Source organism: Urocitellus parryii, chromosome 6 (assembly GCF_045843805.1).
Source record: "Urocitellus parryii isolate mUroPar1 chromosome 6, mUroPar1.hap1, whole genome shotgun sequence".
NCBI lineage: Eukaryota > Metazoa > Chordata > Mammalia > Rodentia > Sciuridae > Urocitellus > Urocitellus parryii.
In genome coordinates, this window is record NC_135536.1 from 81,602,659 (window position 1) to 81,626,140 (window position 23,482).

At 41.4% G+C, this 23,482-nt stretch overlaps 1 protein-coding gene across 1 annotated transcript in view; it reads right to left on the bottom strand.

Moving 5' to 3' along the window:
- The window catches only part of Ryr3 (ryanodine receptor 3), a 364,780-nt gene that overhangs the window by 80,417 nt on the left and 260,881 nt on the right, over positions 1–23,482 (bottom strand). Inside the window, exons 53-64 of the mRNA XM_026390365.2 lie at positions 23,092–23,181; positions 21,731–21,877; positions 21,457–21,519; positions 20,242–20,317; positions 19,999–20,122; positions 17,475–17,590; positions 16,921–16,988; positions 15,917–16,038; positions 10,133–10,182; positions 9,657–9,717; positions 6,629–6,867; positions 5,235–5,316 (exon numbers count right to left, since the gene is read on the bottom strand). Coding sequence (XP_026246150.2) covers positions 5,235–5,316; positions 6,629–6,867; positions 9,657–9,717; positions 10,133–10,182; positions 15,917–16,038; positions 16,921–16,988; positions 17,475–17,590; positions 19,999–20,122; positions 20,242–20,317; positions 21,457–21,519; positions 21,731–21,877; positions 23,092–23,181 — 1,238 coding nt within the window. The remainder of the gene's footprint in view (positions 1–5,234; positions 5,317–6,628; positions 6,868–9,656; positions 9,718–10,132; positions 10,183–15,916; positions 16,039–16,920; positions 16,989–17,474; positions 17,591–19,998; positions 20,123–20,241; positions 20,318–21,456; positions 21,520–21,730; positions 21,878–23,091; positions 23,182–23,482) is intronic.

A 23,482-nucleotide genomic window follows, 5' to 3' on the forward strand; every position in this document is an offset into this window, starting at 1 on the left:
TAAGGTGAGCAGTTTGCTTCACAATGTGCTTCCTGCCATGATGTTCTGTCTCATCACAGGCCTAAAAATAATTAGACAAAGAAACCATGAACTGAAACCTCCAGAACTATAAGCCAAAATAAACCTTTTGCCTTTTTAGGCTGATTATCTTAGGTATTTTGTTACTGGGATAGAAAGAGAACCCAAGCTATATAATAAAATGAAAATTTCCTGAAGTAAAGAGACATAATTCTAAAGAATTAAGGGGCATATGAAGTTCTGGAAGGAAGTAGAGGGGACATATCATACTGAAGTTAACATTCTTCAAAACTGAGGAGCTCTATGCATGGCCATTTCCTCCCTGACTGTAAAGTCATGTGTAAGTGGAATAAATCCCCTGGTCCAGGACACATGCCTGGTCAGAATACAAAGAAGAGATTTCTATGTGCATTTGAGAGAAGAGAACAATGACTCAAGGATTTTATGCCATGGAAACTGTTCACACCTAAAAGTCAAGGAATGTTATTCTAAAATATGCAAGAACTCAAGAGTATCTAAGAGCTCTTGCAGAAATAACTCCTTCATGATTTATCTAGCCAGTCAAAAACAAATCAAAATAAAAAACTTAGCAATGGGCAAGTTCTTGTTCAAAAGCAAAAGTAATGTACCAAATAAATTTAAAACAAATTAAGGTAAACATCTCTGGGAATATTGGTTCTAGAACAGAATGTAAATGACATAGTAAATTTTATAGCAAAAATGGAAAAGTAGAAAGGACAGGAGGTGGTTAGAAATATCAGTGTATCAAATTTGCTCATTTTTTAAAGTAGGAAATTTATGGATATTGTATCTAAATAATAAAAATTTTCAAAATGAATTGTATGATAAAGAAATTCAGCTTTTAGTTTTATCCAGTAAGTTGCAAAGCTATATGGATGTTATGATCTCCTGTGCAGATTATGAACTTAGAAGAGGCCTATACTGGTACATACCCAACACTCTAGTGGCTTCCTTTGGGAACTGGGTCTAGGTACAGGGAATTCTGGGGTGAAGAAATGGTAGACTCTTGACTTTACATACTTTTATACTGTTTTGTTTGTTTTTCCTGAATAAACATGGCTTTCTTTCACAATAATATCAAAGAAACAAAAATCAACAGGGCCAACAACACAACTCTAGGATTTTAAATTCCCAATTCTTCAGTTGCTTGGTCAACCATCAGATTCAATAGGGGCAAGCCTGGACCTAGGGACTTCACCCACAGAGTTCAAAACACAAGCACAGATATTCACAGTGTAGTAGACACATAATAAGCTTTCAGTGAACACATGAATCAAGTACAAAAAGTCAGATGAGGAGGAGTCTCTTTGGTTTGATATTTCAGACCAGAAATATGTCTTTTCTTTTTCCCCGAAGAATGTATAAATTTTACAAAAAAAAAAATGTACCACACACACACACACACACAGATGAATGTACATATATACATGTAACCTGAGAGAATAAGAACTGAGAAAATATTTGCAGATGATCAATGAGAGAAATGAATTCAAAATACCTTCCCTAAGTTGAAATTCAGTATTAACTAGAAAAAAACTCATATTCATTCTCTTGATAGTTTGGAATAAAATATGGTTAAAACTTTTTTCTGCCCATGACAAAACTATATTTTACGTAAAACAGTAAGAAACGCTAGGTAATTGTAAGGACTTAAAAATCATAAAGCAAGTTTAGTTATTTGTTCCTCAACTATTTTTCTTTCTTCTCCCCCCACCCCCGCCCACCCAATACTGGGGATTAAACCCAGGGGCACTGTACCACTGAGCTATATCTTCAGCCTCTTTTATTTTTTTATTTTGAAGAGGATCCCCCTAAATTTCTCAGACTGTCCTCTAACTTGCCAGTCCTCTTGCAAGTCAATCTCCTGAGATGCTGGATTATAGGTGTGCGCCATAATTTATTGAATTTGAAGCTGTGATTATGATAAAACAGACATTTCTTCCATCGTTTTTAGTTATTAGTCCATGATCTTAATTTATTCGTTCTTTATTTCTTGAATTTATGTCAATTTCATCATGAAATAAGGGCCTAATGTTAGTTTGATTAAACCAGCATAAACAGGCAGCAAATGAAGTGGATGCCAACGAGTAGATGTTTTAAGCACAGATTGAATGCCTTCAAGCTCGCTTGTAAGAGAGGGCCAGGGAGAAGTCTTCCAAGGATAAGACTGAGGGAAAAGTTCTGTTAATACTGTGTTTCTGCTCTCGTCTTACTTCCAGACTGAAACAAAACAGCACAACACCGGCATTTGATGCTGAAAAGCAAGGTCACCAAGGCCTCTGCTGCGGCAGGCAGATTAGAGGCAGAGTAGGAACCCAGACACCTCTGCAAATAAGCTTGTTAAGATTTAAGATTCAGGAGGTTATGTGGCCTAGAGTTGCAAAGCCCTTTGGAGAAGTCCCCTATCCCTGATTCAGACTGACTCAGAGGGCAAGAGCCAAATATTGGTTTTCTTGGCCCTTTAATTTAACTTTAATTTTTAAAACTTAATCTTAAACACCTAGCAAATAAACTTCAACAGCCTTATATTAAGTACTGGGCTTTAGTACCTATCTCTCTATCCTGTAGGTGATAACTCCTTATCTTAAGTTAACCCAGGTTGTGAGTTCTTAAAGCAGTACTTCTTTAAAACATTAACAGGCAATCTTTAGACCATCTAAAAGCAAACTACAAAACAAAACTAACTAGGATAAAAACATATTTAGTTTATGTAATAGCTACCTTGAATTCTGGCTGAGTTATACATTATAATCCCCTGTTTGAGGTCCTGGCAATCGTGTCAAAACCAACTTTTGGACACAACCTTAAATGCACTGAAATCTGGCCTACTTCTTTCATAGTCACTTTCACATGAGATGGGACATAGAGCCTTATCTCAAGTAAGGCGGGGCTCATCATAAGTCTTAAATACTATAGTTCTGAAGCTGATCTTTGCTTTGCTCCTGATCAGGGAGATTAATGAGACCAGTGGAGGACAGAAAGCCAATCAGTGCATTTGCTGTGAAGAGGAGGGTCATCAAAGAAGGGAGACATCCCTGATGCTTCTGAGGGAAGCCGTATGGTCAAGCAAGGCCTGGACCCATCCCAGCGCAAATGGCACTAGCAGAACTGAGAAGCTGCTGTGAAGTTCCCGAGGACTCTCAGGATAATTCAGCTGTTACCAATAGATGGAAACAAAGTCAGTTTGACTTGCTTCATCTTAAACACTTAGCAAAGACAGTCAAAGCCAAAGCACAGCTGTTCCTGGACATCTTAAATGATAATAATAGTTAAATGTAACCTCCAACAATAAGTAAACTGGAGGCTGCAAAAGAGATTTTTAGACAGAAATGCCTGATAACTGTCAAAGGGACTGTTAGAGTAGTTTTAGTCTAAGGCCTTTATTCCTAACCAACGCAGGTAGGCTTGATGTTTGCTAGTATGGTTATCCAGCCCTGAGTAGCAGAATTAAAGATTTCTCTATTAAACACAGAGGTCATACTAGTAAAAGGATTTTTCAGGATCACATGGCATTAAATTATTGGACTATATCTTAAGGGAAAAGACATCTGTAACCCTAAATGTTAGTTGTTGTGTTGACATCCCTGACATTTCTGACAATGTGACAAACATCCTTAAAGATTTGCATGCTCAGATAGAAGCCATGTCCTCAGCAACATTGTCGTGGAAACAGTATCTTAACTCCTAGTTCCTGGTATTGCCTGATAGGAAACATTGTTAATCTTTGTCTTGGCCATTATACTCATTGGCATATTTCTGTGCTGTGGCATTTCTTGCTGCATCAATCTGGTTCCAGTACTAATGGATTCTTGTTTCTCTTATAGACCACCTATCACTCGAATGGCCCTCCAGCCTATTACTCCTCAATTGGACTGTTAGCATGGACCACTCGATAGACCCGATATTTTTAAGGGGGACTCCAAACTGCTTGCCCCACACCGTCCCTTTTCAGCCTGAAGAAGCCAGAGAGATCATCTTCGTCCCCCTTCCTCACAGCAGTAAGGAGTTCCCAAATTAGAGGGGGGAATGAAGCCAGATTTAAAGTTAGGTAGTCAGTGTAGTTAGATAAATCGGGGTCTAATACCGAGTGAAATCTAAAATGGAGGCCATGCTAAAAATGATTCCAGGAAACACAGGACAACTCGTGGTAATCGAAAGGCAGTATGCTCCACTGACAGAGATAAAAAAATGAGACTCCCCAATAATTATGATTCATTACTTTTAAGATTAAAAGTAGTCAGAAAAAGGAGTGGGGAATGAAAGGGTAAAGTTTCTAAGCTGGAAAGCTTGAATGTAAAAGATTAGGTATTATTAAGTTCCTCTGTTACACCCAGATTCCTGAGATAGTTAAAACAATGCCCTACTGGCCGTTTAGCCTAGGGCAGTTCCTCACAGGGCCCCGAACCAATCAGTTTGAATGTGTAACCCGCTTACGAATGACAAATCACCTCCGCCCGGCCGGTTCCCGCCAATGAATGTGCCAATCACATCTCAGAGTTGTTGTTCAATTTCCCCGCGCCTCATGATGATTTGTTCTGATGTATGCAAAGCCCATCGCCCTCTCCAAAAAGTGTACTTAAGCTCTGCTTGACCTTTGCTCTGGGCTCTGAGCTGCGCTCCCTTCTTGAGTGGGCACAGAGTCCCAGCGCGCTGGAATGGATCCCCAATAAATCCCCTTTTGCCAATTGAAAAAAAAAAAAAAAAAAAAGATTTAAGATTGTTGAGCAGCGTTTCCGCTACCCCAGTGTGCACTTGTTTAAAACTGTAGCTAATCTGACAGCTGAGAACAGCAAAGGTCTGGGGCTGAATCACACAGAAACTCATTAAACACTCAAGCTACTGCCACCTATCCCTTGGGCGTCCCAGCCAGCTATCACCACAGGACTCTGGAAGCTGTTTGGGAGCTGTGATTATGAAGAAATAGACATATCCTCAGTAGGTTTTGGTTAGCTTGGCTTTATTGCTCCTCTGGTCACATACACTGACCAGCTCCCTCCCTAGAAGTCATCAGTATCAAGAGCTTCCTTAGGCCTCTTTATATTGCCATGGACATTTCATAACCCAAGCTCAAAAATCCCCATTTCAGATCAGTAAACACTTTAGTTTTATTGGATTGAAAAGGCCATTGAGTTTATAAGACCACAGGTGACATTTTTCTGAACCCAAATGTGTTCCCCTCTTTGTTCACTCATTACCTTTCAACATAGATGTTTTTTCCTGTCCCGAGGGAGTACAGGCTGCACAGTATGTGGTAGCATGAAATCTGCACGTCACTCACTGAAACAAAGAAGAGATGTCATTATCACACATCAGTCCCAGCTCTACCTCCTGCACATGGAATGCTCCATAGAGGAAAAAAAAAATGTTCAGGCATCAGTCAAGACCAAAAGAGCCCTCTTTTTCTTTCTCTCTCTTTAAACATATGTAGCCTTTTTCTACCCATATTTTCTTTTGCTAGTTGCTGAACTGGGAGAGAAAACACTGATGGGCAAACCCCCTCCACGGAACCATCCTAGTTCCCTTGTGGGGCTTCTGATGAGGATCTTGATATCTTGCAGGAAACGGCATATGTGAGCAATAGAACCTTCCATAAGGAAACTTTTTTTCAGTAGAGGGAGATGTTATAGTCAAATGTTTTCAAGTGCAATATTTTCTTCCTTTGGAAGAAAAAAAAATGCAGAAAACTTGAAGCTTCCATGAGTCTTTTGCTCATTTCCTAGGAAGGAACAACCAGCCCTACCTTCTTCAGAGATAGAACAAACTTCCTTAAATCAGCTCATCCCAAATTCTAGGCTGGGTGCTTTTCAAAAGGAAATTCAATTGTGTCATGATTCTACCATTTTTTTCCTAAGGGAAGGGTATTTTAGTTTAGGAGCACAGAGTTTAATCTGCCGGCTACAAGCCCCTAAACATGTTTGGATCTCATACCTAGGCTAGGAATACTTTGGCACAACCAGAATTAACTCCCCCAGTTTGATTTTCAGTTGTTCGGGGATTTGGAAGATACAGAAATTGAAAACTGGTTAAATTAAATCATATGCCAATATTTAAAGTGCAAAACTAAAGCCTGGTGACAGAAAACTGGCACGGCAGGTAGGGGGTGGAGCTGGACACATGCCATATGCAAAGTAAAGTAAAACCACTTGGCTTTGGTGTCCTTCTGAAGGCTCAGATAATGAGATGTTAGCATCTTTCCTTTGCTCCTGGTACCTTTGAATAAATTAAGGTTTCTAAACAGGAAAAATGGTGTCTGAAAATCCCTAGGAGCAAATGTACATCTCATGCTGTATTACTCAGATAACCTTTCAAATTAAGTGGCATTATAATAGCTGAGAGTTAGAATAGCAGGTGGGAAATTTTGGTCCAGAATAAAAATGGGAAAAGATTAAATATTATATAATCAAATAAAGGAAGTTATTCCCCTCCAAGACTTTGTCACCTCACTTTTTTTTTTAAATCTAAGAAGTAAAAAAGTATGAAATAATTACTGCTTGATTCTGCCCTTAAGATCTACACAAGTGACTGGGTTGTACACTTCCCTCTGTGACCGTGTGTGTAGAAATCTACAACAAAGAGCAGTAGGACTCACAGAGCAGATCCACCCCAAACTGGTGCTGGGCAACATGCTCAAAGATGGATGTCAGGATGGGGAGCAGAGCCACGGTGGTGTAGTTGATGTTCTGAGAAACGCCTTTGATCTGTGTTCTGGAATGGGTAAACTTCCCGAGCTTCAGGTTTTCTGAAGTCTTCTCTAAGTCTTCCGCAGCATTTTCAAAGAATGCTCGCAACCCAGCCTTCACCAGCTCTGAGCCTGACTTCATGACAGTCCTGCAAGGAAACAATGGTCAAAACCAGAAGTATAACCTGAACTTTTGGCCAACCCCCTTTTCGAGAGTGGCGACTTGCAGTGCAACCTGGGCAGACATTAAACACTCCAGTCACCTGAAGACACTGTGTCAAGAGAAACGAAGAATAGTTAACATCCAGGAAGACACCTGGAACACAGAAGTCATGGGCTAGTGATTGAATGGTGCCCTTGTTTGAGGGAACCATTGCTCAACTTTTCAGGATTTGAGAATGACTTAGAATGAAAGCGATGTTGGTCACCTGCTGGCTGCTGAACTTTACACCTAGTGAAAAAGATGGAAGGTGAACTTTTCTTGCAGCTCACTGTGGGATAAGCAACCTTTATGACTATTTAGAAACAAAATTCCTTCTGATGAAGAATCTCTGGGGTGGGGAGGGAAGGAGGGAAAGAAAGGATGGAAAGAATGGACAGGAACCAAGGAAGTCAGCTGAAGCTTGGGTCTCCGTTTGCAGGGAAGTCCTAGGTTGGGTGAGGGGAGAAAACAGGAATGCCTAGTCCTTTAAAACAGCTTAAAAATTAAATAGCATAATTAAGCCACTGGGATACAGGGGAGATGTTGAAATGCGACCTGTGGGAATGAGGCTATGGGCACCAGAGTCCTCTGCTCAAAACTTAGAATTGAAACAAAATCTATAAGTCAACTATACTTTCCCATTCAGAAGATTATGACAGCTTTGCTTCAAGGCCATAAAAGATGCTTTTTATCTACAGCATTTCCTGATAATCATTCAATCTCCCAGGAAAATAAAAACAAGGAAATATAGTCAGTAGTGAGGCTTGCTCTGGCTCATTAAGTATTTTCATGTCTTATCTTCCTAACTTCTAATCATATGTTTTGTTAGGAATTATTATTTTTTTCTTCTCTCTCTCTCTCTTTTTTTATTAGTACTGGGGATTGAACATAGGGGCAGTCTACCACTGAGCCACATTCCCAATCCTTTTTATTTTTTTGAGACAGGGTCTCCTTAAATTGTTGAGGCGGGTCTCAAACTTGCAATCCTCCTGCTGTGGCCTCTTGAGTTGAGTATTATAGGTGGTATTATAGGTGTGCTCCACTGTGCCTGGTGGGGAATGATGTCTTAATACTTCCTTTACAAATTTTTTTGTTTGGATTCTTGCCAAGGCTTTATTTTGCATTTCTTTAAACTGGGACTTTCCCAAGCCTTTCTGCATGTTTCTTGTAATAAAGACTCTTCATCCCAGTCCTAAGGGATTTTTGGTCACCTGGGATGTCTTGGTTCCTAGTTCTAGTATCTCTACAACATGTTTTTTTCTCTCATAAACCACAAAATCTATTTTAGTGATTCTTACTCTCCCTTTTTTAAACACAGCCATCAGTGTGTCCTGGCTTTTCATTTTTGGGCCACTCTCCTAGGGTGATGGCTCTCTTCTGTGCTGGGGTCTTGGGAGGTACATCCTCCTTCTGACTTTGTGAAGGGCCCTTCTTAATGTGCATTCTAAAGAAAGTTCTGTGTCAGTTCTCACTACTTCTCTCTTTCCTAATCTCATCATTTAATATTTCCATAGTTTATATTTTTGTTTTACTTCCTTTTGGGTTCACCCATCTTTCCCCATTGGGCACATAGACTATCTTTGTTTCTGATATTGTTGAAAACAAATCTCGCTGGCCATTTTTTTAGTAAGAAATATTTTATTTGCTTTGTAACTTGTTATTTATCAAAATAGAAGACACCTTTAGAGACTATAAAGAAAGCCAGAATAGCCACAATAAACACACCCCATGGAAATTTATACACCCCATGGAAAACAAACCCCCAAAACACTCCGGAGGCAGAAAAAGAACCTTGACATATACAGGAAGCAGTGTCTCTGGACAGAAGGCCAGAATACTTTCCCCAAGATTGTTTCAGGGGCTTGGTGTTGAGGTAATAAATATGAGCAGCTCTCATTTAACTGAAAGCAACTGGGAATCTTAAACCCATGTGTGGAACTGGCTTGCAATCCATTTTTGTAAAGTGTGTTACAAAACAATTCTTTGTGTTCTGATTGATTGCTGGAGTTGGAAGTCAAGGATGGTTGGATGGGCACACCCTCTCAGGTCATGAATTTCCCTTTTCTGGGGTCTTGCCTGTCTTTAAGGTTTCTCTCTGAATACCTGGAAGATAATCTGGGATCAGACCAGAAATGTGCTGAATTTGGTACTATGAAGCACTCCTAAGTGGCAGGTATGGTGACCATCTCCACATTCCTAAGGGTGATTTTGACAGAACATAGGTGAACTGTAATAATCTTTCACTGTCTAGACTAAGAGAAGAGTCACTGGTAACAGCTAGGAAGGCAGATACCTTCTTAAGTTTCTTGCCTTAATGGAACAGCAAGGCAAACCTGGGGTATCCTGAGGACAATGCATCACCAAGTAGAGAAACTGGGGCACTCCTAGTGGTCCTTGGCCATTCTGAATGTGAGTGATATTGTGCATCTCTCTCAGTATGCTTATGGTCTCATTATCCCTCAGGCAACTCTTTTTTTTTTTGGTGAAAAATTAGGTACAAAGTGGCACTTTGCCACATTATATATTTTATCTTCTGAAAGATAAACTTCTCAGGAGAAGAAGACAAGAACTGATCAAATGCTGAGCTGTCAGCTTTGGGCCTGTGCATTTAAGTGGCTCTGCATCATGGGAATGAGAAACAGAGAGCACTGACTTCTAGGGTCAGATTCATCTTTGCCCAGAAGAGGAGTCAGACAGGGAGTCTTGAGAAACTATTGGAAAAACTGGCAGACTTACCTTGTGTCAAGTGTCTGAGCTAAGATGTGAAGACAGCTCACCATTGTGGTAGAATCACTCCCTAGGAGAAAAAAAAATCACCTGTGACTCCTGAACCTCTCAGCCTGGCTTGTAAATGCAACCTTCTCCATATGCATAAGCTGTAGCCCAGTAAATTAACCAACAGCACACAGAGTGCCAGGCTTGTGCTTAGGGACAAGGCATTTATCTGCAGCCTGACACAGCCTTTGCTTCATGATGGATATCAGAGGCACAGTTTAACACATCCATTGGTGTGGAAAATCTGAGCTGTTAAAGGGGTAGAGAGGCCATTTATCATGCTTTTATCATGCATTTATCATGCTTCAGACCCATTTTCTATGGCAAATATAGGTGACATCTTAGTCCGATTGTCTGAGGGAGCCACCAATAAAGGCAAAATACAAGTTTAGGGTCATTGCAGAAAGGAATGCAGCCTTCAATGACAATTCACTTACCAAAGAGGGAAATCCTGTGTCTAACAAGAGCAGCAAGTTTGCAGAATAGGCTGAAGCAGAAAAAAAATGCAGTTCAGAAAGTCAGAGAGATTCAAGGACTTTGTCCCCCTCACCCACTCCTATACTATAAAACAGCACAGACGGGCACTCTAGGAAGTTGTGCCATGTTCCTTTGAAGAATCTTTTGGTCATGCTCGGAAAACATGTGGCTCATGTTGCCTTGTTGTGTGGCACCTTGTGTGTGGTACCTTGCAGGCAGCTCCATCCTTGCTAAAAACCAGCTCTTTGCCACAGTTACAGTATTTTGTGCTGACCCTGTGCAAACCACCCTTTGTAGAGAGACCATTAGTTTATGGGTCTGGCCAGGTTGCTGTCCTTGGAAACCAAGAAAGCTCTGTGGCATGTTATGGTTTTGATCCTTCTCCATGTTTTCACCCACAGTTTCAGCCATGGAACTCTTATTAGGTTTCGTTGTGCCTCCTTGCTTGGCTTTCCACAGTGCCTAAAAGGGGGATTTTTGTGCAGACAGAAAGGATCCCCATAAATGTCTTTAAGTATGCCACCAAGAAACCCACCTAGGAGCACTGGGGGCATCATGTGACCTGTGTTGGTGATGTTCTTGAGAGGAGAGTCCTCAGAACTCTGGCATGGCTAGACAAGAACTTTGCAAATCCTTTAGAAAGCAGTGGGAGAAAAAGAGGGAAAGTAGGAAAAACAAAACACCTGTACAGGCCAGGGGCTTCCATGGTGGGAGGGAGCAGACGTCATGGCCAGTCTCTCACTCATAACTTGCCCTGGGGCCTCCTGCCTCACACAGGGCAGAGACCTTTTATAAGACAATGCAAACGGAGGCTGCGCACTTCCTACGGGTTGGTGGGGCTGAAACTTGCTTACTTGTAAATGGTTCTCAATTAATGCCCTAGAGTTTTCTGGGCTGTCAACTGGAAAATCACAGCCAATTTGTTCTGTGATTAGACATTAGTTTTTGTAGTAGAAATAAGTTGGGCCTCCCTGGCCTAGAACTTAAAAGAACTCATAACAAGTTATCAGAAACTGGGTAACCAGCTACTGTGAAATTCAATATGGGCTGCTGCTGACTGATGGAGTTGGGAGAGGACAAACTGTGCTGAGGAATGTGACCTGTGTTGCTGATGCTTGTGGGTACCATGCTCTGCCCATGGTAACCAGGCTGTCTCAGTGCAGCTCTTCCCTGGCCCCTGCTGTGTGTCAGCTTTCTCATCTGTAATCGAATGAGTCTCCCAGTTCTCCAAAATAGGGGTGGATAAACTCAGATATTTCTGGTGAAAATGCTGCAAAGTGGATGGACACATGTTCCGTATAAATACAAAAAACTCTCTCTAGTTGAAGCAGATGGTTGGGTGATTTGATCCTAATACTGATGTGGCTCTCCCCCCGCCCCCCAAGCCCCATCAGAAATGCTGTCTTGGGCGTGCTAAGGCCAGGACCTGACATTTCCAAAGGCTCCTGACTGTCCCATGGAGCCCGATACAGTGGGAGCATTGCCCTTAGCCCACAGTTAAGAGGGGCCAGTATTCCCAGGGCACCTTTCCTCTATGTTAGAGTTTCAAGATAATAAAGGAATACAGGGGAGAGGGGAGAGGGGACCCCTGATGAATAGCATCATGTGCAGAAGAGGGGGGACGAGGGCGAAGGATTCAAACCAGAGCAGCTGGCCAACATGAACACGTTCAGGACAGACACGACCGCATCTGTGGGAGGGTGGCAGGCTCACTGATGGATCTGAAAGCTATTTGCAAGGCTGATCAGCTCTAGGTTGTATTCCAGCCACGACAAATGGTGCCTTGTTGAACAAATGTTACATTTCCATGAATTAATAGTCCAAGAAAAAAAAAAAAAAACAGGTGAAGAAAACAGCCACAACTGCCCTCTGTTGGATTATCTGAATATCTCACCTAGATTCTCACTTCCTAGCTTCTTAAAATAGACTGATGCATCCGGCAAATATTCAGGAGATCTTTGGTCAGTACTTGATGCTAAGGGCATCTCATTTTGATAGCCTTGGGACTCTCCTGTTGCTTAAGAGTGAGAATAAGTAATCACAGCTCAGAAGAAATGGGGAGAGAGGCCTGCGTTTCCATTCTTGTCCTTACTACTTGGGTCACTTTGGCACCGAGCCTCAGTGTCTCCCATTTGAAAAGTGAAGATCATAAAACACAGGTAGCACTTTGAATTTAAAACATTGTGAGGTTTTATAATAATACTTATAAAAGTGGCCAATAACTCTTGCATAAGAAACATCAAAATAGACTTACAGACAAGAATCATGATTAACTCAATAGATGCAAAAAGAGCATTCGGTGAAATATAGCATCCATTCATGTTAAAAACACTAGGAAAAACTAGGGATAGTAGGAACATATCTCAATATTGTAAAAGCTATATATGTTAAACCCAAAGCCAGCATCATTCTAAATGGAGAAAAATTAAAAGCATTCCCTCTAAAAACTAGAACAAGACAGAGATACATTCTTTCACCATTTCTCTTCAGCATAGTCCTTGAAACTATAGCCAGAGTAATTAGACAATAGAAAAAAATTAAAGGGATACAAATAGGAAAAAAAAGAACTCAACTATCCCTATTTGCTGATGATGTAATTCTATATTTAGAAGACCCAAAAAACTCAGCCAGAAAAATTCTAGAACTCATAAATGAATCCAGCAAAGTAGCAGGATATAAAATTAACACTCAGAAATTAATTGCATCCTTATATATCAGTGATGAATCAACTGAACGAGAAATTAGAAAAACTATCCCATTCACAATAGCCTTAAAGGAAATAAAATATTTGGGAATCAATCCAACAAAAGAGGTGAAAGACCTCTACAGTGAAAACTACAGAACACTAAAGAAATTGAAGAAGACCTTCGAAGATGGGAAGATCTCCTGTGTTCTTGGATAGGCAGAATTAACATTGTCAAAATAGCCATATCATCAAAAGTGTTATACAGATTTAATGAAATTCCTATTAAGGTTCTGATGATGTTCTTCATAGAAATAGAAAAAGCAGTCATGAAATTCATTTGGAAAAATAAGAAGCCCAGAATAGCCAAAGCAATACTCAAGAAAGTGAAGCAGGAGGCATCACAATACCAGACCTTAAGTTATACTACAGAGCTATTATTAACAAAAATGACATGCAATTGACACCAAAACAGACAAGTAGACCACTGATACAGAATAAATAAGACACAGAGACAAACCCACATAAATACAGTTATCTTATATTAGACAAAAGTGCCATAAACATACTTTAGAGAAAAGATAGCCTCTTCAACAAATGGTGCAGGAAAACTGGAAATTCATATGTAACAAAATGAAATTAGAACCCTCTCTCTCACTACACGAAACTCAATTCAAAGTGGATCAAGGACCTCGGCATTAGATCAGAGACCCTGTACCTATTAGAAGAAAAAGTAGGCACAAATCTCTATCATGTTGGTTTAGGAACCAAATCCCTCAACAAGACTCCTTAAGCGCAAGAAGTAAAATCAAGACTCAATAAATGTGACTGTATTAAACTAAAGAGCTTCTTCATAGCAAAGGAGACAATCAAGAACATGAGAGAGAGCTTACAGAATGGGAGAAAATCATTGCCGTCTGTACTTCAGAGCATTAATCTCCAGGATATATAAAGAAATAAAAAAACTTAACACCAAAAAAATCAAATAACCCAATCAATAAATGGGCTAAGGAACTAAACAGACACTTCACAGAAGAAGAAATATGAGTGGTCAACGAAAAGATGAAAAAATGTTCAACATCACAAGCAATTAGAGAAACGCATATTAAAATTACACTGAGATTTCACTTCACTCTAGTCAGATTGGCAACTGTCAAGAATACAAGTAACAATAAATGTTGGCAAGGATGTGAGGGAAAATGCATCCTACATATTGTGGGTGGGATTGCAAATTGGTGCAACCACTCTGGAAACCGGTTTGGAGATTCCTCAGAAAACCTGGAATGGAACCACCATTGGTGTGGTTATCCCACTCTTCAGTCTATACCCAAAGGATTTAAAATCAGCATACTACAGTGCATAGCCACATCAATGTTTATAACAGCTCAATTCACAATAGCTAAAGTGTGGAACCAACCTAGCTGCTCTTCAACAGCTGAATGGATAAAGAAGTTGTGATACATATACACAATGGAATTTAGTCAGCCATAACGAAGAATGAAATTATGGCATTTGCCAGTAAATGGATAAAACTGAAGGCTGTCATGCTAAGTGAAATAAGCCAATCCCCCAAAACCAAAAGCTGAATGTTCTCTCTGCTATTCATAATAGGCAGAGAGAAAGGAGGAGTGGCGGTTCATCAGATTGGATGGGAGTAGGGGTTGGGGGACGGAGGAAGGGAGGGGAATGGGAAAGACAGTAGAATGAATTAGACATAACTTTCCTATGTTCATAGGTGAACATACAATCCATGTAACTCCACATCATGTACAACCACGATAATGATAAGTTATACTCCCTGAATGCATGATATGTCAATATAAACTCTATTGTCATGTATAACTAAAAAGAACAAAGAAAAAAATTTTAAAAAAGAAAACATCAAACTCAGTGCTTAGTCCTGTGGAGTTTAATAAACATAGTATCTGAGTCCTAAAGTTGCATATCGTCCCAAGATAGTGAGATGTAGTGGCTGAGCCCTTAGTAAGTACAATGGGTACTATTCACTGTCAAGGGATGATAAAGAGTTCACAGACTAACAGTCGAGTCTTAACTCTTTGCTATTTAGAAGTCTAGCCCATAAGGTTGCCTTTCACTGATCGAACACACGGAGAACCTAAGGAATGGTAAAATGGTCTGATCTGGAGCATCCCCCCTGTTCTTATCTCTGTTAAAGCAACCACATATTATGCAGAGTAGAGTGGGTAGGGAGGCTGAGGCTTTGAAGAAAACATTTTTTTTTTTTCTGGTTTGAAATTTAAAATGTTATGTTGCTCTAAAAGTCAAATCTCAGACCATCCACGTCAGAACTTGTAAGATCCATTTTTTTTTTTTGGTAATCTTGTAAACTTGATAAGAATGGTATTGAAAGCAGTGTCCACCTGTTTCTTCTTAATGCTGTGTGTTTGCTTTTCTAAAGCTTCAGAATGATCTTCAACTTCTTCTGAATGTCAATTCAGGGTGGAAGTTGACTGAATATGGAAATCTGTCCCAAGCCTACTGATATCCTCAATATAGTTCACTCAGTTGCTGAAATTAGGCAGATAGGTATGAATACAATCTCTCTCCTTCAGAATCAAGATGATAACCAAACCTCTGAGCTGTGCACTTCAGGCTGTGCTTCACTTCTGCTAAAGGCACCTGGCACCTTAAATAAACCCTGTGGGCACCATGACTGCTATAGTTTGGATAAGTGTCTCCCACATGTCCATATGTTAAAGGGTTTGTCTTCAGGGTGGCACGATTGGGAAGTAGTGGAACCATTAGGACATGAGGCCTACATGGAGGCTGTTAGGTCAAAAGCGGTGCTCTTCAAAGGGATTGTGGGACTTTAGCCCCTTCCTCTTTTGCTTCCTGGCCATCAAGTAAGCAGTTTGCTCTACCATGTGCTTTTGCCATTGCCATCCAGAGGCCCAAAGCATTTGGTCCACCAATCTTGGACTGGGAACTCCAGAACTGTGAGCTACACAAATCTTTTCTTACACATTCATTATCTCAGGTGTTGTGTCATAGTAACTTGAAGCTGACTAACACAATGACCTTCTCTGTTTTGTAGACTCACCTGGCCACCATTTCTTTCTCCTTATGGGAGGCATACCCACTGCTGCTAAGGGGCTTTAGAGGAGAGGATAGGAAGTAGAGGCGGTGATTCGTGAAGTATTGGTCAACCAGTGGCAGGAGAACCTGGAAAACATCAGCTTTTAAAAATCTATCCAAAGTCCTTCTGTTAGTTTCCTTTTAAAAAAGGTCATACTCAGTGAGAAAAAAGTCTCTCAACACTGGTCCTAGAATTTCCAGCAAACTTTAGTTTTGGATCCTAATTTCCATCATACTTTCTTTTCCTGGGCCCCAAACCAGAGACCTGGGGGATATGTGAAAGGAGAGGGCCACTGACTAAGAGCCCAAATAAATGTTCAGCATTTGCAGGAGGCGCCTATGGGACCCTGCTCTCAGATGTGGCTTGTTGGGCTCAGCATCAACAGGTACACTTGAGGCATCGTCTACCATTGCTGGCCTCAAGTGTCTGTCTCTGCTTCTCAGAGCAAAGCTACGGTGTGCCTTCAGTCCTCTGAGCATGGGTATATGGAAGAAAATGCTCACTGGTACCTAAATCCATTGTTCTCTCCTTCTTCCTTTTAGCAATAGAAGCCCCCATATTTTACCTAGGCAGTGGGCCACCTGGCTAGAGAATGCACACTCAGCCTCCTGACAGCAAGATGAAGCTAAAATGGCTGAGTTCCACCCATAGTCGGAACTTTAGAAAAGCAGCCGCCTGCCCTGCCCTCTACTCTTCCCCTTTCCTGGTGCAGGTTTGGGGATGTAGACATGAAGCACAACTCTGGGGACAAGGGAGAAACAAAAAGATCCTGATCCCTGGGTGATGGTGTGGAGCCAAACAGGCCAGCCCACCTGCTCAGACCTCGGCCCACCTCAGCCTTTTTTCTGCAGTAGAGAAGTGCACATCTGTCTCTGCAGCCCTGGCATTTTGATAGATCAGTTTAACTCACACCTTAAATAGCAGAGATCCTAAGAAGATAATTTGGTTAAATGCAGTGAACCACTTACTTTGGCAAAGAATTTGATCTCCTGGTCATGGGGAGACTTTTCAGTTTTCCCACTGCTGACAATGGCTTCTAAAAACGACCCAGGTAACACGAGGTTGGCCAGAATGGAAACAGAAGATCACAACAGTTTAGAAACAACAGCTTTTCTAAAGACAAAAATACACCTGTTTGATTTAATGAAACACATTTTATGGGGTACTTTACAAGGGTGCTGGCTCATTGTTGCTTTCGTCAGCTCTCTTGGTCTATCAGAGAGGACACAGCTTCAGAGAGGTTAAGCCACTTGTGCATAGTCACAAAGCACAACAATGGGAAAGGGACCAGAATGAGTTGTATGAAATATTGACAGAAGGGTCACTCAAATCCAGGAGGAAAGCCTCAGACCAAACTGATTTTTTTTTTTTTTTTTTTTTAGGTGAGGAAAACAAGTCTCAGCCACTGTCCTCCCCATCCCTACACCACCAACACAATCAGCCATCTAAATGAATCATGGATGGCCCACTCTTTGACAAAGGAATAGCCAAGTCTTTTGTTGTATTTCACAGTGATACTTACCTAAGTGTGCAATAAACTCTTGAGCAGAATCAACATACTTGAGGATCTTCTTCAAAAACTTGTAGGCAAACCTCTTTTCCATGGAGGAAGCATCCAGCTCCAAATCCTTCATACCTCTAGAGTGGAAACACGGGAGCCCCGGGAAGTAACAGGGGGCCATGTGACTCTGGGATGTCACCCATCCTCCCCGTGTTGAATTTAATTTCCAGTGTTAATGGTTACTCTGGCTTAGTGACATGGCTCACCATCTGTTTTCCCCTTGCACTGGGAATCTGGCTGTGAGCACACACTACCTGTACTACAACAATTTCTTTCTTTTTAAAAAATTTCCAAAAAATGCAAAAAGCAATTTTTAAACTTTAACATACCAAATTGCAAAACCAAAGAAAAAAAATTTAAGTGTTAGTACAATGATTTCTGAGCAAAATTTTCAGAATGATCTTTATCATTCATGCAACAAATATTGAGCTGGGGATATACTAGGGAAGAAAGCAAAAATCCTGTTTTTGTGAATCTTAGGTACGGGCTGTGAAAGGACATAAGCGAGTATAAATTATGTGGAATGACAGATGTCAATAAGTTGTGTGAAAAAAAGGAAAATGAAAAGCAGGATGAAAGAGCCCATGGGTGGAGGGTGAGGGTTTGCAGACGGTGGTATTAAACAGGGCAGTGAGGGCAGTCTTACTGGGAAGCTGCTATCAATATAAAGGCTGGAGGAGGTGAGGCATATGTACATCTGGGGCTTTCCAGACATAGGGAGCAGGTGGTGCTAAGGTCCTGCAGCAGGAGCACACATGCTGAGTTGAAGGAATATGGTGGGGAGGCCAGTGTGGGTGGAATGGAAGTAGGCAGACAGAGAGAGGTGAGGTGACAGTAGAGCACATCATTTAGGGCCTTGCAGGTCATCCTTAGACTTTGTTTTTGCACTGAGTAAAACGGGAAGCTATTGGGAGTTCTGAATAGGAGTGACATGAAATGACTTACTTTATAACAGACTCGTTCTGACTACTATGTTTAAAATTAACTGCAGGCATGGGAGCCCCACTGGGAGGCTATCCTTGTAAGGATGCTGGTAGCATGAAGTGGGTAAGAAGCAGCTGGAGGCTGGGTATATTTTAAAGGTAGAACCATCAGGATTTTCTGAAGGATTGGATGTGGGTTAGGAGAAAAAGAGAATCAAGTTTTTTGCCCTGAGCAAGTGGAGAATGGGTTGTCATCAAGTGATGGCGAGGCTGAAGACAGGAGACTGAGGCTGAAGCTGGGTCAGGGAAGCCTGGGAATTCTCCCTGTTGACAGGGACCTCCCTTGATCATCTGTACATCCAGGTGCCTCCCACAGGGCCTGGCACATGGTAAACAATTTCTCAGGATACCTTTGCTGAATTCAATGATCTTTCTCCTTGATTCTCCTATTTCCTTGACTTCCTTTTTAGGCACATTAAAGGAGGACTTTTTGTTCCTGTGATCGAATCTTTATCAGCAAATTACACTATGCATCTTGTTAATAATAGGAGTAAATTGAGATGGGAGTCTTTCTCCAATGCTCCCAGAAGGCCGTCTCCTACCATCTGACCTTTACTGTTCCATAACACGGCAAATAAGTTTAGAATTTTTTCATATGTGATACCAGAGAAATATTTGGTAGACTTTCATTTTTTTGACATTCTGTTTCAAAAATTTGGTAGGAAATTAAAAGAAGAAATAGTAGCTTGCTGCGCAAACATTTCTTTGGGGAGCAATGGCTATATCAAAGGAGTACTCCCGCTTGCTTTCCATTCTTTGGGGGCTCCGCCAGCACTACAGAGCACAATGCACCAGTGATGTATGTTCAGTGATAAAACAGGTTCTACCATCAAGTCTTAAGCAGCTAAGACCATCCTCAGGTAAACGGCTCATCCAGATGATTTTGATTTAGAAATGATGAAGATAATGGTGGAGGGAATCTGGAGGCACTCAGTCTCCCCAGTGGACATTTACCTTAATAACAATCAACTGCTTTTGTTCAAAGACTCTGTCAGATATGTTTGCTGTTGTTATGTAATTTAACAAAATATCACATAGACAATATTGATAAAAGAGTACTGTTGATTCTCCGAAAATGAAGTTACATATTCTGCAAAGACCTCAACTTTTCCATATACCTAATTTTTGAATTAGGTAGGGTTGAGACAACTGTGAAAGGAAGGACATTTCAAAAATATCTAGCATACCACACTATATTGTTTTGAATGTGTCTTGAATCCATATAGCTCTTTAAAGAAGCCCAAATTCTAAAGCTTTGAGCATGTGTTATGGCTGTGGTTTATAACTTTGATTATTAGACTATTATACAGATACCCTTGGCCTATGGACACAATATTTGTGAATAAATGCATGCATTCATCATAACCCTTTTCAAAACAGTTAACTGCTCTACTTATTCTGATGGGTTGTGTAGGCAGGTGATTAAACACCTGAGGAGGAGAGACCACCTCGGCCACCACTCCCACCTCCAACCCACTAATATTACCTAAAAGGTGACTTACCTAGAAACTATGATGCCATTCACTTGGAGGAATTTAAACAGGTCTTGTGCCTTCTCTCGGTCCCTGTACTTTTCTTTGGCAGTCAAAGTATCATAGGGTACCAAAAGAGGGTGACTGCCGCCACCTGGAGTCATAAGGCAAGAGATGACAACACATTAGTTTTTTCCTTTGCCCTTCTGGGACTACATGCTGACCCCGGCCTCTAGCCCATCTTCTTTAAGGGATGGTTTGAACTAAGCTCACCTTTGCTCTCCAGCTCCAATTTCTTCTTCTTAGCCCAGATATTGTGATAGTTCTCAGCTACTACTTCCACCATTCCCTGTGTCCCAGAGCAAGGGCATGTCAGTCAAACAGAAAGCAAGCAAGAAAAGCAGCTTCATATCTGCCAGGTTATTTATGACAGGTTATTTATGGCACCATTATCTTGGGGGTGGCAGCACCCTTAAGATTAGAGCACCCCAGATGCTAACAGTGCACTGCTGAAAGGCTCCCACCATTTGTCAGTCTATGCTTATGCACCTCATTAGCTTTATGTCTTCCCATACATACAGAAAGCAATTTCTAATTCTGTCCCTCCCTGGCAACTCATTATCCTGGCATTCACGAGAATTTTTAATGCATTAATGAGAAAGACATTTCTAGCTGAAACTGCATGCTGGTAGCTTTTCAATTCTCATAGGAGCTCAGTATCATATTTCTGACCTGAGAGGGGGGATTGGAAGTAGGGGGTCAAGCAAAAGTTTAGATCCCTGAAAATCTTTAGCTTAGCATGGTAGAAATTGCTGCAAATAAGATATCTCAAATGAAATTACTCTTTCTAGGTCACTCATAGCAGTGACCCAGAGTGAAAGATGTACTTTGGAAAGAAGCTTTCTCCAAGGTCTGAGAGATTGGTCTGATGGCCTCTCCAAGAGGTGCAAGCCTGGCTGCCAATCTCTGCAGAGGATGGGGGTGGGGCTACGGGAGCAAGCACCTCAGGGAGCTTTTAGTTTCATCCTCTTGATTTTTTTTTTTTTTTTTTTTAAATCTCTGGGTCCTGCAACAAACTGCTGCTCTGTACCATCATGGGGAAATTAAACATATCCACTGTGGGATATGCAAGATGCTTTTATGGTTTTAGGGGACTTATAAGGACCAGGCAAGGCGTCAAATTTTGTAGATTTTCTCCTGTTTTATTTTTGGGTTTTGACACAGTAATTTGCTTTTATGGAGTCTGCACCCATTATGACGCTCTTGCACAGCCTCCCTTTCTTGGATGATTAGTTAATTCTTTGGAGACTTTCGCCATAGCTTCTGCACAGTATCACCCTCTTCGGTTTTATCTTGGTGGTGACATGTTGTGGGAATTCTTCCCCCTTGTCCCCTGTTTTTCCCCTTCAACTCTTTGGAGGATAACATGCCCTCCAAATCCCATGGGGCTTACAAAGCACATTATGTTCTGCAAGAGTCAGCACTGACCTGGAGTTCTCTGGAGAGCACGACATTTGAGAGGTCCAGAGGAGCAGGGCTGTAGCTGTTGCCCTAGGGAAGCAGAGAGAGTCAGTGGGTTTGCCACTGTTCTCCTTATTCTTATCAACATCCCCTGTCGAGCACTGCAGCTGGCAAGGCTGTGTTCTCCCAGCCCCCACTGTTTATCGGAGGCCATCCCACCATGATGGCCCAGGGAGAACTTTCCCAGATTCCCTGTGGGTCCTACTGGCCCAACATTGGCTTCTGGGAGGGCATGTCATACCTGGCTGGTCTGGGACACACTTCGAAGTTTCTCATTTTCCCGTTGTTGAACCAAAGCTTCTCCTTCTTTGGTCCTCTCCACAGTCCAGCCCACAGCCAGCATGGTTTTCAGGGACTCTCTGGCTGGCCAGCGATAAATTTCCTTCTCCTGGAAGAAACGTGCACAGAAGAGCTTTGTAGAATGGACCCTGGCATTCTGACTGACCCATCTCCCTATAAAGTTGGATCTCACATTAGACGGGAAAGCTCTAGCCTTCCTCCACAAGGTCCAAATGCCATTTGCACATTCCACTTGCAATACAGAATCAGACTTTCTGATGTTCATTATGAGTATAAGACCCTGGGTACATCACAGTGTTTTGCACTGGGAGGGAATGCACCAACAATGTTGATGACAGCGTCCACACTTTGTAGGAAGAGAACAGGAGAGTGGCTCCCTGAGTTTTAGTAACTGTTTAAGATGGGACATTGTCATGATGCATCTGTGCAAAGCTTTCTTTTGAGCTTGAAAAATAAAATTTCTTAGACACTTTTAATTTTGGTACCAGGAATTGAACTCAGGGATACTTAACCACTGAGACACATCCTAGCCCCCCTTGTTTTGTATTTTATTTAGCCACAGGGTCTCACTGAGTTGCTTAGGGTCTCACTAAGTTGCTGAGGCTGGCTTTGAATTTCTGATCCTCTTGCTTCAGCCTCCCAAGCTGCTGGGATTACAGGCGAGCAACCACTGTGCCCAGCTAAAATTTCTTAGAATTCTCTTTTGATCTGTGCACTATTTCATCAATGGTCAATATTCAAAGACACACATGCAATCCTTTACATTTGACACTAAACCTAAAGCTTAGAAAGGACTCCTACCGATTCCAAGACTGGAATTCAGAGTTCAAATGAATCAAACTTCTTAATTAAAAAAAAAAAAAAAGAAATCAAGAGACATGTTTATATTTCTTAGGGACTTTCTTCTCCCTGTATCTTCCATGTATTGGAAATAATTCCTGTTTGAATTTTCTTTGACAATTCATTGCTTCTTTCCCTCATCCCACCATGACAATCTAGCATAATCCCTTCCTTATTAGTCGCAGGGGAACTGCAGGTGCATTTTGTCCTAGCCTGTTAGGGCTGAGCAGTGCTTCTTCACCAGTGGGTTCTCAGTGCCAAAGACCAGAAGAGAAGGCTAAGCTCTTGGAAACTGGTCTTGGGGCTGCTGCCCACTGCCAAGATGAGGAGTGGTTTGTTGACTCCTAGGACGTCTCTAAGGGGTTTGAGAGTGACTGTGTCCTGAGCTCCTCTGAGTATCTGATACAATTTCCAGGGAAGGACAAAGCATGGTCAGAATGTTACCAGAGACCTGTTTCTTACCTTCTCTGTTAACGTCTTGAAAGGCCTTATCAGTGGGTGGGTCTTCACGTTTTCATCCAGGGAAATTCCATATTTCCATCCACTCTGACTCTGTAGAAATGTTCTCAGTTCAAACATCCTTGGCATTCAAAGAGCCCAGCTCTGTGACCCAAATCCCTGCTTCGATTTTCATAAGTGGAATAATGGATCTTGACAGAGCTTGGACATTTCCCTCAAAAATGTCTAATTGATCCTTTAAGGCCATCAGGCTCTCTGGCTCCTGAATCTCGAACTCTGCCCCTTTATTCTTTCTCATTTCAGTTGCTGTCCTCTCCACTTTCTCGCTTGTGTTTCAACACTACTCAAAACAGAAGGATGTTTCAAAGGACCCAGCAAATAACATGCCCTAGGT